Genomic DNA, 16,155 nt, shown 5'->3' on the forward strand with positions numbered 1-16,155 from the left:
ATGCTCCAGGACTTTCATGTGGGAAAGACAAATGAGACTGAGGCTGTCTGACTCCAGAGCCACTGAGGACAGGAAGCCACGGCCAGGAAGCCGACAAGCCCTGGACAGACGTCTCTCTCCCTAACGAGTGCCTGAGCACATGTAACAGAAAGGGAATCTGTGCGGAGAATGGTCTGCCTGGCTTTGCAGACTTCGCTGTGCCACCGGCCATTCGTTTCCAGCTGTTGTTTTTTCTTCCCAGCATATCAGAAAGCTCCTTGAGGTCAGAGACGATGACCTATGGCCTTTCTATCTCCTAAGATCTTCCCTAGCTCAATGCAGTCGCTTCAGTTCCATCCTACAAGACTTTGTTGAGGACCTACTATGCGCTTGGCACTACGTGAGGCAGTGACCGGAGGTAATAAGACAGGGCTTCCCAACAGACAAGATACTTTGCCTCAATCCTCCTTTCCTGCGGCTTCCCAGGAGGAAGTGAGACGTCCTGTGCGGTGTGGGCACATCTCTACCTGTACGCGGGGAGGTGAACCGGCTGACCTCTCCAGACCCGCTAGGGATTCCAGAATCAGAGGCTACTCGAGGAACAAAGAACTCAGTGTGTGTCCAGATGGAGAGCTCCCTGACTTGACTCATTAAAGCAGACTCACGGCCCGACAAGCAGCTTGCTAAAAGCAGACATATCAACACGGTTCCGATCCTTATCTTCTCGTACCTCAATTCTTGCGAAAACCTCCAAGCTAGCCTCCCCTCTCCAAGCCAGCACACCAGACTGCTGGGCTCAGAGCCCCACTGCGACCAGAACCCAGGTCAGCCCACCTAGAGGAAGAGATATGGTCAAGGTCTCTGCGTTCACACTGCCTGGGTCCAAACCCTGACCCTGCAGCTGCGTGTGACCTTCACAGTTGGTGACTCGGTTTCCTTGTCTAGAAAATGGGCTCATTATGAGAATTAAATCGGTTAATATATACGTGGCAATGGGGGCGCCTGGGTGGCTCAATCAGTTAAGCGTCTGACTCTGGCTCAGGTCACGATCTCACGGCTCGTGAGTTCGAGCCCCGCGTCGGGCTCTGTGCTGACAGCTCGGAGCCTGGAGCTTGCTTCGGATTCTGTGTCTCCCTCTCTCTCTGCCCCTCCCCTGCTCATACTCTGTCTCTCTCAAAAGCAAATAAACATTAAAAAAAAATGTAATATGTACATGGCGATGTACCTGACCCATGGTATAAGCCCTCATAAAGTATTAGCTGCTGTTACCATCATGAAATATTATTATTACTAGCCCCATCCTATCTTGTCAATCTTGCCTCCCAGCACAAACCCTGCATCCTAAGCAACACGGCCTGCTCACCCTAAAATCTCCCTTTGCCTGAAATTCCCTGTATCTCAGTCTCCCGAAACCCAAATCAAGGGTCATCTTGAACATCAACTGCCCTCGCTAATCCTCCACTATGCCACTGCCCCTTCCCAAACAGCGCAAAGAAACCACCCCCCCCCCCCCCCGGGGAAAAGAATCACCCCATGGCTGGTCTTTTGACACCATGAGCAAAGAACCACGCCCAAATCCAGAGGCCATCCATTGTGCAACATGAGGAAGGTTCTCCGTTTCTGTAGCAGCAGCGGGTTTCGAAACCGACTACTTGACATTCTTTAGCTGTATGACCCTGGGCAAGTTATCCAACTTCCCTAAACATCATTTTTCCCATCTGTTAAATGGGTCTAGCTAGACTGCACACCTCTCAGGGTTGTTGTAAGGCTTCGATGAGAGGAAATGTCTGTAAGGCAGTTAGCATGGCACGTCACACCCCAAGCTTTCAAAAATATCGGCCAGTAATAATCACAGCAGCGGCGGCAATCGGGGAGGGGGTGTTCCTGTCCAGGATTGAACTCAGCGAAATGCACTAAGCTTCAGGGAGCTACATTTCAACGTGAAAATCACCTGATATAATCCAGTCCTACACAAAGGAGGTACTCAGACCTAGTGACTGCTTATTGCCTCCTCCACCAGATGGGTAGCCCCGTGGGTCTCAGTCATGCCTGTGTCCCGGCCTTTCACACGGAGAGAAACACAGGGGAGATGGTAATAACTCTTGGTTGAACTGCACAGAATTAGCTCAAAATTTGTAAGTACATTTTATCTTTGCTACTGGACTACGAGCTATTTAGGAGTGAGCATCACATCTTGCTCTAGTAAAGATTTATTAAACAAGTGATGGAAAAACACCAAAGTGAGAATCAGATTGGTTAGACCCAGCTCGGTTACTTCCTGGCTGTGCAACCGCAGAGAAATCACTTAACGATTCTATGCCTTATTTTTCCCGTCTCCAAGAGAAGTTTGGACCACATGTTTGCCAATGTCCCTTTACTCCCTGAAAGTGGGTTGGGGCCATAAATGCAATAAGGCACCCCAGCCACCCCCACGGGACAGCCACACGTCACCTGCCTCAGCAGGCCCGCTTACTACATTGTGCCCCTCGTTTGCAGTTTCCCGGCACCAGGCTGGGAGCAACTCTGGGCTAGGGTTTCAAACACCCATTTTTGGTGAAAGCAGTTCCTTTGCTAAGTGAAGATGCCCCATCACCCAAGCTAGAGCTCCGGCAGCCAGGAACGCCGCGGCAAACCAGGGGCACACTCTGCCCGCTGATCCGCCACTCCCGGACCAGACCCCTCCTGGAGACCTCGCCCCCCAGCTCGGGAGAGATGACCTGGTGCAGGGGAAAAGTCGAACCCTTGATGGTGAGGTGATCACATGACACCTCTCCTCAAAATGTTGTTTGTTTTTGGGGTTTGGGTTTTTTTGGCAATAGTTTGAGCAGCCTGAAGGTCCGGGCAGTTTGGCTCAAAGAAAATGCATGCCGTGTTATGCCACAGGGCTCCACTCAGCAGCCCTGCCCAAAACTGTATCAAAACAAAAGTTGGGCAAGAAACAAAGCCCAAATTCAAGGCTGTAGAAATGCTTTCAGATCCTATCACAATCTGGCTGATTGTCTCGGCTCCTCATGGGCGCACTTTTCTGTTCACCTTGTGTTCCCTAATCAAGCCGAGAAGCCGATTATTTCCCCTACCACTCTGAGTGATACAAGGCTAATTTGTCCAATGCACCATGTCCCTCTGATGGTCTTAAAATCTAAATGAAAGTCCACATGAGATGAGGAAAAAAAAAGAATCTGCTAAAAGAAAGCGACTAAATTGGTGAATTTCACTTTTTGAGGCTTTCTATAGACGATTTTATTCAATTATTACAACAGGTCCATGAAAATGGTACCACTGCCAGCCCATTTTACAGATGAGGAGGCTGAGGTTTCAAAGTAACATAGCCTGCACAAGGTCACAGAGCTGGCGAAAAGTCAGGATTTGAATGCTGGCCAGGGCTCTCAGCCCCTCTGCGAGAGTGCTTCCTTGTCGGATGTGTTCATCTCCGGAACAAGCCACTCGGAGCCCTTGTGTCACTGACACCCTCAGGCAGTGGCCACAAACCACATTTGGGAATCAGAGGGGAGCATGGCTGGACCAGGCCAGGCCGAGTCGGCCACTCTGAGCTCGGGATCCTGCAACTCTCTTCGGAAGTGGCTTTCACAGAACATAGAAGACGGTGTTGTGCAGTGCTCTGTTTGATTCCGAAGGCCCTTCCAGATGTGCAATTAAAAGCCACAACATTTTCATTTTTAAACACTTGTCTGCCTCTGAGCTGCTTTCAACAGGGGGAGGGGGTGTCCCACTGATTCCACAGCATCTCCCACCTGGGACACCAGCTACTCTCACAGGCCAAGCAGCTTCAAGCCTCTGCTCCTCTTGAGAGGACGTGGGCACACATGAAAATAAAACAGCACTTCACACGCTACCCGAAGACTGAAAAGGCAGGCCGGAGACAGTGCTCTCTCGGGTTTCTTCAACCGCACCCCAAAAAGCAAGGTGCATCCTTAGAACCAGAAGCAAACTCCAAGTCCACACTTCAGATGAAAATTCCTTGCTGCTCTGGACAGATTCTGAATCACCAAGCGCTGGACAGGCAAGAACGACTTGCTGACCGATTTTTTTGTGTGTTTGTTTTATTTTCTGTTCAGCCAGGCATAGGGAATTTTCCACCTGACAATTCCTGTTTCTCACTTAAGTTCTTACACCATCTGTGAGCACTGTGCTCAGCAGGGGGAGGACTCAAGGCCAAGGAGGCCTTCCCATCTCCAAACCTCAGTTTTCCCATCTGGTTAATGCAAGGTTCTCACCACATGATTCTGCTAACATTCTTAAGTTTATGTATCAAATAGAAAGAAGTTTGAGGATTTCCAGCTCCTGAGCTGGGATCTGCTACCAGACTCAAAATCTTCACCTAATTTTTTAGTAAAACCAGAGATTTAGCTGAAATTAAGAGCACAATGGGAAACAACCAGGGCTGGACAATAAGAGAGCAGGACTTCAGTCTCCCGGCTGAGAAAGGAGCTTCTCCCGTTCTCAGGGCGCCCCCTAGCGGCCGTCCAACTAAATCCCGACGGAATGTTCAGAGTTTCTGCAAATAAAGGGAAAGACACCCACCAAAAGAGAAAGGCAGGCTCCCGTCTCCTGATTGCAATCCCTTTCACTCTAGCCTCGTCTGTGGATCAGACAGCAAGACGAATGCTTGACAGGAAGCCCCAGGGAAACTCAGAAAGGTGTCTCCCATAAGACGAGATCTCATTCTTTCAAACAGCTGGCGGCCGCTCCCCAGCATTCGGGCTTCTGTGTCCTCCAGACACACCCTTACCACTCAACCCCTCACAGGCTCACATCCTCAACCTGCAGCTCCAGCCGCGTCTGTTTTTCATTATTCCGCTTCCCAGCTTCCCAGCGCGATTCTTCAACAGCTATTAAGACAACACGAGCAAGGAGCGAGGCTTACTTCTTGCTTCTTCAACATCCAGCCTGGGGAATATCACCTCAGAAGAAAAGCATGAATGAAGTGCACGTTTCTCAGCCTCTTCTTCCACCAACCTGAAAGTGCGTTCCTCAAAGTACATCTTTACAACCGTCTCTACAGAATTTTCAACCTACAAAAAAGTGGCACCTGCCCAGAATGAATTCTGAACCACTTGTTGGCTGTAGGATTTGTTTACTGAAGACGCCTTTCAAAATACAATGCACAATGTCTCGAATTTCCAATTAACCTATCACAGACCCTTTTTTTTTTTTTTTAAGCTATAGAATACAGTTGGATCAGCCCAAACAGGGAAACTTAGGACGCGGGAGTTATCCAGGTATCCAAATATTTGAGAATTGAGGGGCTAAACTTTCTGACTGGTACCCCCTACCCCCACCAGAACTGTTCCTGTAGAGATCGAAAAGAAAAATACCAACATCAATCTGCCACTTCCCTCGCCAGTTCGTTTTGCTTTTTCGCCGTGGTCATTTGTTAAGTGTATAAGCAACTCTGGGCCCCGAAACACCCCCCAAAAGTGCACGCAAGGAGTATCATAATTAGTTCCTGACTTTGGCCCTAAATCGATTAAAATACATCTGATACGCTTCAAATCAAAGAACCATGTTAATTTTCTGCCACACACCACACGAAATCTTTCTGCAACAGTCAGTCACTTTGAACCCAACCCTCTAGCCACAAGCGGTGTGGATTTCAAGGGCCTGTTCTGCAGAAAGGAAAACGACAACAAACCAAGTTCAGGACAACGCAGAGACCCCAAGGCACTCAAGGAGCTGCAAATGGGGCTGGGACCCTGGCAGGGTTTCAGCTGTCACGAAGAGTGGGGCGGCTGGGCCAGACCCCGCAATTCAGTAGCCCTGAAACCAGGACCTGAAATGCAATGGAGTCGGCTGCAACTCGGCATCTGTGTGGCTACCCATGCCCTGGGCATTTCAGTCCTCCCAGAAGCCGGAGGCAAACTGTCACAACCCGCAGGCATGCAGCAGCCTTTAACTTTTGCTCCCAAACCTTCTCTTTTAAAAACAAACAACAAACAAAACAAAACAAACAAACAAACAGACAAACAAAAAACAGAGGCAGGAGCCCACCCTCCCTTGCAGCTACAGTAGCACCAGGGTGATGGGGAATAGGAGTGGGAGTGGGGGGTCGCATTCATCTACAGGACACAGGACTTGGGGAACCACAGCACCCCGCTGAGGATGTGGGTCTGTTCGGAGTTAGAGCAGCGAGGCATTCCAGGGCTTGGTCTGAATGCGTGCCCGCGAGGGAGACCTCCACGGTCCCAACGTTGCAAAGTGTTTGCAAATCATAAACACTACTTTGCTGCTGGGAGAAAAACCCCCAAAATATGCGCAGACAGGATGTAACAAGTGTTTCGAGAGAGAGAGAGACACGCCTGAGCCACGGCGAGCTGGGGAGAGTGAGGAGTCTGTCTGGGGGTTCCTGGGAAGCCGCTCTCCGACGAGAGAGTCTCGGTGCCCAAGACCCCCGCCCCGCGCGCCCTGGCTCCGCCGCCGCGTCCGACCCCGCGCCCCCGGGGGCTTCCCGCACTCACCACTCGGCCCGAAAACCTCTCGGTGGCCCTCTTGACTTTGCCGTAGGTGCCTTTGCCCAGGGTCTCCTGCAGTTCGTAGCGGTGCTTCAAGTTGTGCTTGTGGTGATGCCGCTTCACCCCGTGCGGCTTCCTGGGCTCCGGGGCCGCCGCCACCGCGGGGGCTGCGGTTGCCCCCGCCACCGCCTCCGGGGGAGAGCCCGGCGCCCCCGGCCGCAAGTCTGGGCCGTCCCCGGCCGCGGGCGCAGCGGCCCCCTCCATGTCCGAACGCGGGGCGAGCCGGGCTGGAGAGGGCAGGACCGGGCACGGCGCTCGCGGTGTCGGGGTCCCCGCCGAGGAAGCCGGGGCGCGCTCAAGGTCGCCCCCGCAGCATCGGGGAGGCGGCCCGATCCCGCTCGGGCTGCGGCTCGGTCACTGGCGGCAGCGGCGACTGCACATCTGGCGCCCCTGGCGCGCACGGTCCGCGCACCGCCCCCCGGCCGCTGCGAGCTGCGGAGCGTCAGGCGAGGTGGCGGCGGTGGCAGGGGAGGCGGCGGTGTTTGCAGGAGGGAGGGGAGAGGGGTGGCTCCGAGCGCAGGAGGGGGAGTGTTATGTGGGGCGCCGCGCCCCCCGACCCCTCCCCGGGAGGACGCGCAGACGGGGCGGGGGCGGGGGCGGCGCGCTCCGCCGGCCCCGGGGGAGGGGAGCGAGGGGCGGCGTGGCCGGGGCTTCCCCACCTCCCCGCCGCCGCCCGGGGCCCGGGGCCACCCGAGCGGGAGGGGGATGGGTGCGTGTCGCGACTCGCCCTTTGTGCCGCGCCGGGTAGGCCGCAGCGGCGGCCAGGGGGCTTTGTCCTCGCTCGGCCGGGCCGGGGCCCGGGGGCTTCCAAGCCCCAGCGCCTCCTCCCCGGGCTCGCCCGCCGCAGCTACCGCGGGCCCGCTCCCGCCGCCGCCTCCTGCTCCGGCCTCTCGGCCTCCCTGCCTGCTGGCGCCCGGGCGGCGGCGGCGGCAGCGGCTCGCCGAGCCCCGAGACGGGGGAAGCGGGAGCGCTCCGAGCCGGAGGTCGCCGGGGCCCGCTCGCGATCCGGCCGGGGGCGCCACGGGCCCGGGCGCCCCTTCATTTTCTTTTAGGTGTCGCCGCGGCCGCCAGGCCGGAGACGGAGGAGAGGCTGGGGGAGGGGAGCAGGGCGGGTGTTGGGTTACAGGCGGTGAGTCACGGCCCCTCCGCCGCAGTGCGCACCCCTCCCGCCCCGCCGGGGCTGGCACCCCGCCTCCGAGGCCCCCTCCTCCGGCTGGGGCGGCTGTGCTCGGCGGAGGACCCCAAGGGGGGGGGGGGCGCCTCGACCCCCGGCCCCGCGCGCTCGCCGAGGAAAGGCGGAGTCGGGGAGGAAGGGAGGCCCGGAGGCTGAACCTGGGGCCTGCCGCGGGACTGCCTGCCCTCCGACACCAGCCAGGGCTCCGGCCGCCTGGGAAGGGAAGGCAGTTGGGGGCGTGGAAGAGGTGCGGAGCCAGGGGCGCCAGGACCGAGCCGGGCGCCCACCCTGCCCGCGAAGGCTGCCTTCGGAGGTGGGCGAACCGGGGACCTCAGAGGGAGCAGGGCCGGAGCCCTCTGAGCAAGAGGCGACCGGCAGGCCTCTTGGCCCCCTTGGGCCTTGGGAGTTTTCCTCTAACTGAAAGGACCAGATCTCGGAGGTGGTAACGGTGACTGTACCCCGCAGGCCGATGGTCGGGCGGAAGGGCGTCCCACCGCGGTGAAGCTGCCCCCCACCCCCATACACACCTTCTCCTAAGAAGCTGCAAGGCAAGAGAAAAAGAGGCCTTAGGGAATTTTTTTTTATAATGGTGCAGTATACCAGACTGGGATAGGGAGCGTGAGGTATGAAGAATGTCCCGTGCGTTGTACAAACCGCCTGGAGGTTCTTTACTTTTCCACCAGTGAGCCGCTCTCCACCTTCCTCTGCAGCTCTCAGGTTCATCCCTTCTGCATTCCTGCTGTCTTCACTCATGTCTACCCCTTATCACCTTACCTTGGGCTCCCTCGAGAGCCTGTCCTGCCTGGGAGCCCCCTCCCTGCTGCCAGAGAAATGGCCTAAAGGGCTGCAGTCATCGTGTCCCCCAGACCTGTGCCTCTGCCACACTCCAGCGTTAGGCATCCTTCTCTGTCCAAACTTCTGTCAATCTGCTGATGATGACATAAACCCCTCTCTGCCCCCTCCTGCCTTCCCCGAGAGCACACTGATTATTGCATAATACAAACAGGAAGGCCATGTCTATGCAAATCCTATTCTATCCTCCACACTTTGCAGGGCCCCCCAGCCCCCATCCTGAAACTGTATTCTGCTTATATATAAAGTCTCTAGACATTGTGCATGTAAATTAAAGAGTCAGAGTGAGCAAAGTATCGGTTTATCCCCCATGGATAGGCTGTGTGACCTTGGTCAAATGACTTAACCTCTCAGAGCTTTTGTGTCTTCTTCTTAAAATATGGATTCCCCGATCTGTTTTACAGGTAAACAGGCTGCATAGTGGTGATGAAAATTGTTCACCAAGCATTTCCTGGTTCTCCCCACCCCCCACCCCTCCTCTTACTCCCAAGGGATGTGGTAGGAATCTACTACCTTAAATGACTCACTTGGGCCAATGGAATGAGAGCAGAAGTGATACGCATTGCTTTCAGGTAGAAACTTTTAAGGGCCAATGGGCAAATCCGCATGTCTTGAGAATCCCAAAAGTTCAACCCTGGCAATCTTACGTTGACAACCGTGGAAATGCAGAGACAGAGCCTCACCAAGCCAGTGTGGGTCTCTGTAAAGATGGCAGAGTAGGCCCAGCTAATCTGCATTAGAAAAGTAGCGTGAGGGGCGCCTGGGTGGCAACTTACGGCTCAGGTCATGATCTCCCCCCACCACCATTCCCAAGTTCGAGCCCCCTGTCAGGCTCTGTACTGACAGCTCAGAGACTGGAGCCCGCTTCAAATTCTGTGTCTCCCTCTCCCTCTCTCTGCTCCTCCACTGCCCGTGCTCACTCGTTCGCTCTCTCTCTCCCACACACACACATACACACACACACACACACACACACACACACACACACAAAATAAATAAATACATACATACATAAATACATTTAAAAAAAAAGAAAAGTAGTGTGAGCAAATATTAAACTTGTGCTGTGTTATACCAGTGAGATCAGAGGTTTATTATAACAGTGTAATGTAGTATTCTGGCTAATAGTGTTGCTTCCAAATGCTTGCGACTTAATCAGTATTTGTTGAATGAATAGCACTTAACGTATTCTGATACTATTTTATGATAGTAAACCGTCCTCTGTAAGGTGGTTGTCATACTCCCTATTTTCAATTAAGGCCACCACATCAGAAAACTGACTTTGCCTGAGATTGCACAGGTCATAAATAGCAACGCCAGCATTTAAACCCTACCTGTGCAGTTCCAAAGCCCATGCTCTTCCCCTTCTGCATGTGCCATGCTACCTCTCCTTAAATGGGAAGGGTGGAAACACCCAGTCCCATGCCTGGCACACAGTCATGCCCGAGCACTGGGAGTTCCTCTCCAGACTGAATTCCTATAGCATTTATAATCTGAGCCACACTTCAGCACAATGTTATCACACATTGTGCTCAAGTGTTTTCACATAGATAAAGTGTTTCCTCCAGCAAGATCCCAGGCTGCCTGATTAAGAGCTTGAGTTCTAGAGTCAGACTGCCTGGGTTCAAATCCCAGGCAATTGACCACCTCGGACAATTCTTTTCCCTCTCTATGCCTCCACTCTCTGACCTTCAAAAGGGTGGTGGCTACCGTGCATTCATCTTGCAGTGTCCTCCGGGCCTGAGTGTATGGATGGACGAGAGACTACTGACAGTCAGCAGAAGGCCACAGCGGCTTGTGACACTTGGATGTTACATTTGCAGGGTGGGCAGGTGGAAGTCGGAGGGGGGACTCCCTATGAAACTCATAAATGGGGAGCTGCGGAGATGAGTGCCACCACCAGGCTTTCTATAGGCAGGCACTGCAATTCCTAGTGATTTGCAGCACATTTAATTGGCCTCTGAAGAAAACCCATTATCTTTGAGGAATTCAGTGCATTGTACAATTATTGGCTTTAATTGCTTCTACATTTCCAGATATCTTCCCCTTTCCCCAGGCAATTCAATACTTCACTCGGCCCATACCACAAAGTACTGATTTAGCAAGTGCATTTCTCCACCCTTAGAGAAAGAGATGGGGCGGGGGGAGCTTAAAAGCACCCACACAGTTTTCTTTCATTTGCCAGTATAGCAAGTGCTGTTACCTCTAGAGCAAAGGTGATTTTTCAGTATGAATTTTAGGGTCTTTAAAATCTGAGCTCCCCTGATTCTCTATTGAATATAACCTAATTATATCATGGTCTCTAAATACTTGACGTAATATATCATATTGTTTTGGTGCAATTGACAGCAACTTTTCAAATAAAGGTCAACGCACACAAAAGTGCCTATAATTTATAACAAAGTATGTGGTGTGAAGTGTTTCTGTAAGGTTGGTGACCTAATTACCTTGCAATTTCTACTCAGATATAAATTCTGATTGATTTCTTTTCACTAGTTTCTATCTCCTGTATAAATTGTGTGAGGAGTGTTTTCCAGTAGTTTTCAAAAAAAGAAAAGAAAACAAATCTTTGACCTTCAGGGAAAGTTCCTAACTATGCAGTTATACTTGAGATGAAAATATTTGTTCAATGTTTCTTTGTTACATTGAATGGACTCCCTGCTACCTGATCCATAACCGATAATAAACCGTATTACTTATTTATAAAAAAAGGAAATAGGGGCACCTGGGTGACTCGGTCGGTTGGGTGTCCGACTTCGGCTCAGGTCATGATTCCGCGGTCCGTGAGTTCAAGCCCTGCGTCAGGCTCTGTGCTGACAGCTCAGAGCCCCGAGCCTGTTTCGGATTCTGTGTCTCCCTCTCTCTCTCTGACCTTCCCCCATTCATGCTCTGTCTCTCTCTGTCTCAAAAATGAATAAATGTTAAAAAAAATTTTTTTTAAAGGAAATAAACAACAAGTTGTTTTTTTTTTTTTAAGTGTGGTGGCTATAACATAGGTGGTGTTAGGGATGGTAACAATAATATGTGTGAGGGCTGGTGTGAAGGTTAAAGGATATAAAGTATGCACTCAATCAGTCATTGTTTTTATTATCCTTATTTTTCATCTTGCATGACTCCTACTAGCAATGAGGCAATTAAAATCAGTTTAATCATACTACTCGATTAGACTCTGACTCCTAGCTTCATTCTGGTTATGTGACAGAGGTTATAACATCTGAAGTTGGAAGCATGACATCCGCACTGTGCTACAACTTATATTTACGTAAGGCTGATGACTTGTTCTTTATTACGCTTTCTGTTTTCAAAGCATTTAAAAGAAAGGACGTTTGCTTTCTTGAGAAATACTTGTTCAGAAAACATAGTAATACCAGTATCGTGTATCCACGATCTGTCTGCCAGGACCTTTCTATGTATTACCTCCAATCATCATAAAACCGCAAGGTGGACATTATGATCTCCATTTGGCTGTTAAGAACCGGGAGGCTCAAAGAGGTCAAGTTGCTTATGACCAGACAGTAACTGCTTTAGTCAGAATTTGAACCCAAGTCTCTGACTCGGGTTTTGTTCTGACCCCTATTCCAAGCTACCTGACATCTCAGTTCATCTCAATGAATGCCTATGCTTTGGTTGACGCTAGTCTGCCTTTTTTCTAGATGAGGTTTTGGAAAATTACCTAAGATTGTGACGTTTCTGACTTAAGAATTTTGCCTGGTAGACATCTTACATTAAAGAGCAACCTGAGAAATTACATATTCTTCACTGTGGCAGAAGCTTGCTAGCTAACCACCAAATATTCATGCTTGTCCTTTCACAGAGGAGCTGACAGACAGCTGCTCAGCTGCGGACAGATTTCCCAGCCTCCCTTGCATCCAGGCCTGGCCATATGATTAGTTCTCTCTAATGGAATTTGAGCAAAGTGATGTTCATTTCTTCCAGACCAGGGTGTTTAAAAAAAAAAAAAAAAAGCCTAGCTGGAAGCAGAGGGCTCCAAGACACCAGAGGATGGTGGAGTCACAAGATAAAAGAAGCCTGTGTCACCAGGGGCACCTGGGTGGCTCTATCGGTTAAGCGTCTGACTTAGGCTCAGGTCATGATCTCACGGTCCATGGGTTCAAGCCCCACAAGTCGGGCTCTGTGCGGACAGCTCAAGGCCTGGAGCCTGCTTCAGATTCTGGGTCTCTTTCTCCCTCTGCCCCTCCCCCACTCACACTCTCTCTCTTTCTCTCTCTCTCTCAAAAGTAAATAAACAGCTGTGCTGACAGCCAGAGCCTGAAGCCTGCTTCAGATTCTGTGTCTCCCTCTCTCTCTGAACCTCATGCTCTGTCTCTCTCTCGCAAAATTAAATAAACAGTTAAAAAATTTTGCAAAGGGGTGCCCGGGTGGCTCAGTTGGTTGAGCGACCGACTTTGGCTCAGGTCATGATCTCACGGTTTGTGAGTTCGAGCTCTGCATCTGGCTCTGTGCTGACAGCTCAGGGCCTGCAGCCTGCTTCGGATTCTGTGTCTCCCCCTCTCTCTGCCCCTCCCCTGCTCATGCTCTGTGTGTGTGTGTCTCTCTCTCTCAATAATAAATGAACATTAAAAAAAAATTTTTTTTTAATAAAAAAAAAAAGTCTGTGTCCCTGAATCACCTTGAATAAGGGGAATGAAGACCCCCCTCGCACCAGAACATCGGACTGGTACGTGAGTGAGAAATAATCTTCTATGAAGTCACTGAAATTAGAGGGTTTATTTGTTACAACAGCTAGTGCTGCCCTAATACATACAGCTTACGCTAAGTCTGTATCTACAACGTGAAAAGCAAAATGGAAGATCCTAACAACCATCTGAAGACTTAGAACTGAAAGTGCCACTTTTATATGTTCCATGTACTCACTTATTTAAGGAGAAAGCAGATCATTTGGGGCCGGAATTTTTCTTTTCATTTTTCCTGGATTACACGTATCAGGGATCCACTAAGCACAGTAATCGACAGTCATAAACCGGTAAGACAAATTTAGTCATTCAACAATATCTCTTAATTTTCTCCTCTACACCAGGCATCTAACACAGGCCCTGTCTCATCCTCATGAAGCTTCCAACCTATGGGTAATAAACACAATTTACAGCATTTAACTGACCGCTGGCCACCAAACTTCTTGGGAGAACCCAGGCTCCTTGAAGGTGAAACAGAGGACTAAGATAAAAAGTAAAATTTACTCACAAGTCAAAACAGAAAGCTATGTGTCTTCCCCTGCTGAGCAGCTAGAGAAACAGGAAGGAGGGCAGGTACGAGCCTAGTCTCCAGTGTCAAAATCAGCTCAGTTCAAATCCTGGCTCTGCCACTTACGAGGTGTGTGATCTTGGGTGACTTCATCTCTGTTTCTCAGGTTGCCTCACCTTTCGAATGGGGACATTCAAAATACCAGCTCAAAAGGTTTTTGTTGAGGATTGATTGAGCTAATGCAATAAACAGCCTGGGATGGTGGTAGCACCCAATAAATGTCAGCTGCTACTACGATTTGCCACCTTCCCTATGATACGCTATCGATATCTTATATTCGGTCTTGTGCCTGACAGGTTACAAGGGAAGGCCAGGAAGAGAATTATAAGTAGAATCAGTTGCTATTACAGGGGTTCAACTGAAATAACCCAGACCAAGTACCTTGCAATGTTTCTCACCTATTTGGTGATGGGGAGGGTAGGGGATCCAACAGGGAAGGACAGCATCTGTTTAGGCATCCACCGTAGCATGGAGACAGCCAACAGGACGAGGTAGGGTTTCTGGTCCCTGTTGTCCCCGGGGGTGTTGCCTCGGGCAGGTGCCTTTGCCTCTCTGTGGAATGACATCACCAGGTGAGGTGACCTCTGATGCCCCTCCGTGCTGACAATTTTTGATTCCTTCTGGAGGCTGCAGCTTCGAGCCCCTTGCCCGTTTCTTCTTTTCCTCCCTTCTCTGCTCACGTGTGCAGAAGACAGAGCAAGCAGATGACTGCCAGTGGTTCCACTGACTTTGTTTCCTCTGTCCTGAACATTGTACTGGAAAAGAAGGTAGCTTGTCTCGGAGGGCATAAAACAGTGGGGATTCGTTGGAAGGTTCTCTTGGGGAGAAAAGAAACTGAAGAGTGATAAACTCCCCATCAACAGGGGAAGTGCGGGCAGGACTCCAGAAGCATGAGACCACACCTTGCCACCCTGGAAAGTGGAGAGTACATATATCCATGCAGGGATGCACTGGGGTCATGTGGGACAATAACTCTAATTGGCTATCATAGAACAGCCTTTGGATGTCGTTGGGGTTACATGGGGCGGGGGGGAGGGGGGGTTGTCCAGGCAGGGGGATAGAAAGAGCTCATTTCCACATTTTGCTCCCTGGATGGGTGAATACACTCAACCATATTAGCTAAGTATTTACCATGGGTCTGTCACGATTCTAGGTACTGGGGATACAGAAGTGAACAAAAACCCTGCCTTCCTTAGGTTGACAGATAAATAGTGAGCCACTGACAAATAAATGTACTACCAGTCAGGTGATGGTAAGGGCTGGCCAGAAGACTAAAGCAAGTTAAAGAGGTAGAAAATGATGACAGTGGTAAGGAGAAGACTTTCTGACAAGGTGAGGTTTGAGCAGAGTCCCTAAGGAAGCAAGCATGTGTACGATCTGGCTATATGGGGGATAAATACGGATACCTCAGGGAAGAGCCTCCCAGGCACAAAGCCTTATAAGTGCAAATGTCCTGAGGCAGGAATATCCTTGGCATGTTCATGAAACAGTGAGGGGGTCATCATGAGTGGAATGAAATAGAGGAGAATAGTAGGTGTTAAGGCCAGAGAGTGACTGAAGGACAAAATCCTGTAGGCTTTGTGGAATGACGAAAGAACTCTGGGTTTTATACTGAGTCAGGCAGGAAACCATTGGTGGATTCTGATTAGAAGAGTGACATAATCAGACTTGGGTTTGAAAAGTCTCCCTCTAGCCATTGTATTAAAAATAGACTTAAGGGGCGCCTGGGTGACTCAGCTGGTTAAGTGTCCAACTTCAGCTCAGGTCACGATCTCACACTTCGTGGGTTCAAGCCCCGCATCGGGCTCTGTTCTGACAGCTTGGAGCTTGGAGCCTGCTTTGGATTCTGTGTCTCCCTTTCTCTCTGACCCTCCCCTGCTCACACTCTGTGTGTGTGTGTCTCTCTCCCAAGAATAAATAAACATTAGAAAAAATTAAATAGATTGAGGAGGGAGGGAAATGATGGGGGCAGGGGACTATGAAAAAGGCTAAGGGGAGGCTCCTGCAAGAACCACAACACCTCAGTCAGTCTCCTCAGTGCCTTCCTCCTCGTGCTCACTGTGGTTCATTCCTAAAACACATATCTATCTGATTCTGTGTCTCCCTCTTCTAAGATTCTGCTGATCTCCTATGGCCTTCGGGACAAAGTCCAAACTCCTTAGCCTGTCAGGACAGCATCCCAGGATAAGAAGAACATTGGCTTTGACCTCAGAAAGACCCAGATTAGAACCCTGGCCTTGGCGCTCACCAGCTGTGTGATGTGCCCAAGTCGCTGGAGCTCTTTCGACCTCAACTTGTCCTCTTTCCTCCTTGTCCTGGGTGTAATCACCTGCGTGTCAGCTCCATGAGGGCAGGGAC

The 16,155-nt window shown here is 50.8% G+C and overlaps 1 protein-coding gene across 1 annotated transcript in view; it reads right to left on the reverse strand.

Moving 5' to 3' along the window:
* Positions 1-7,578, reverse strand: part of NUAK1 (NUAK family kinase 1) — a 73,264-nt gene extending 65,686 nt beyond the window's left edge. Inside the window, exon 1 of the mRNA XM_027070943.2 lies at positions 6,456-7,578. Coding sequence (XP_026926744.1) covers positions 6,456-6,713 — 258 coding nt within the window. The 5' untranslated portion in view covers positions 6,714-7,578. The remainder of the gene's footprint in view (positions 1-6,455) is intronic.
* Positions 7,579-16,155: the final 8,577 nt, after the last annotated feature.

Source organism: Acinonyx jubatus, chromosome B4, assembly GCF_027475565.1.
Source record: "Acinonyx jubatus isolate Ajub_Pintada_27869175 chromosome B4, VMU_Ajub_asm_v1.0, whole genome shotgun sequence".
In the NCBI taxonomy this organism is placed as follows: domain Eukaryota; kingdom Metazoa; phylum Chordata; class Mammalia; order Carnivora; family Felidae; genus Acinonyx; species Acinonyx jubatus.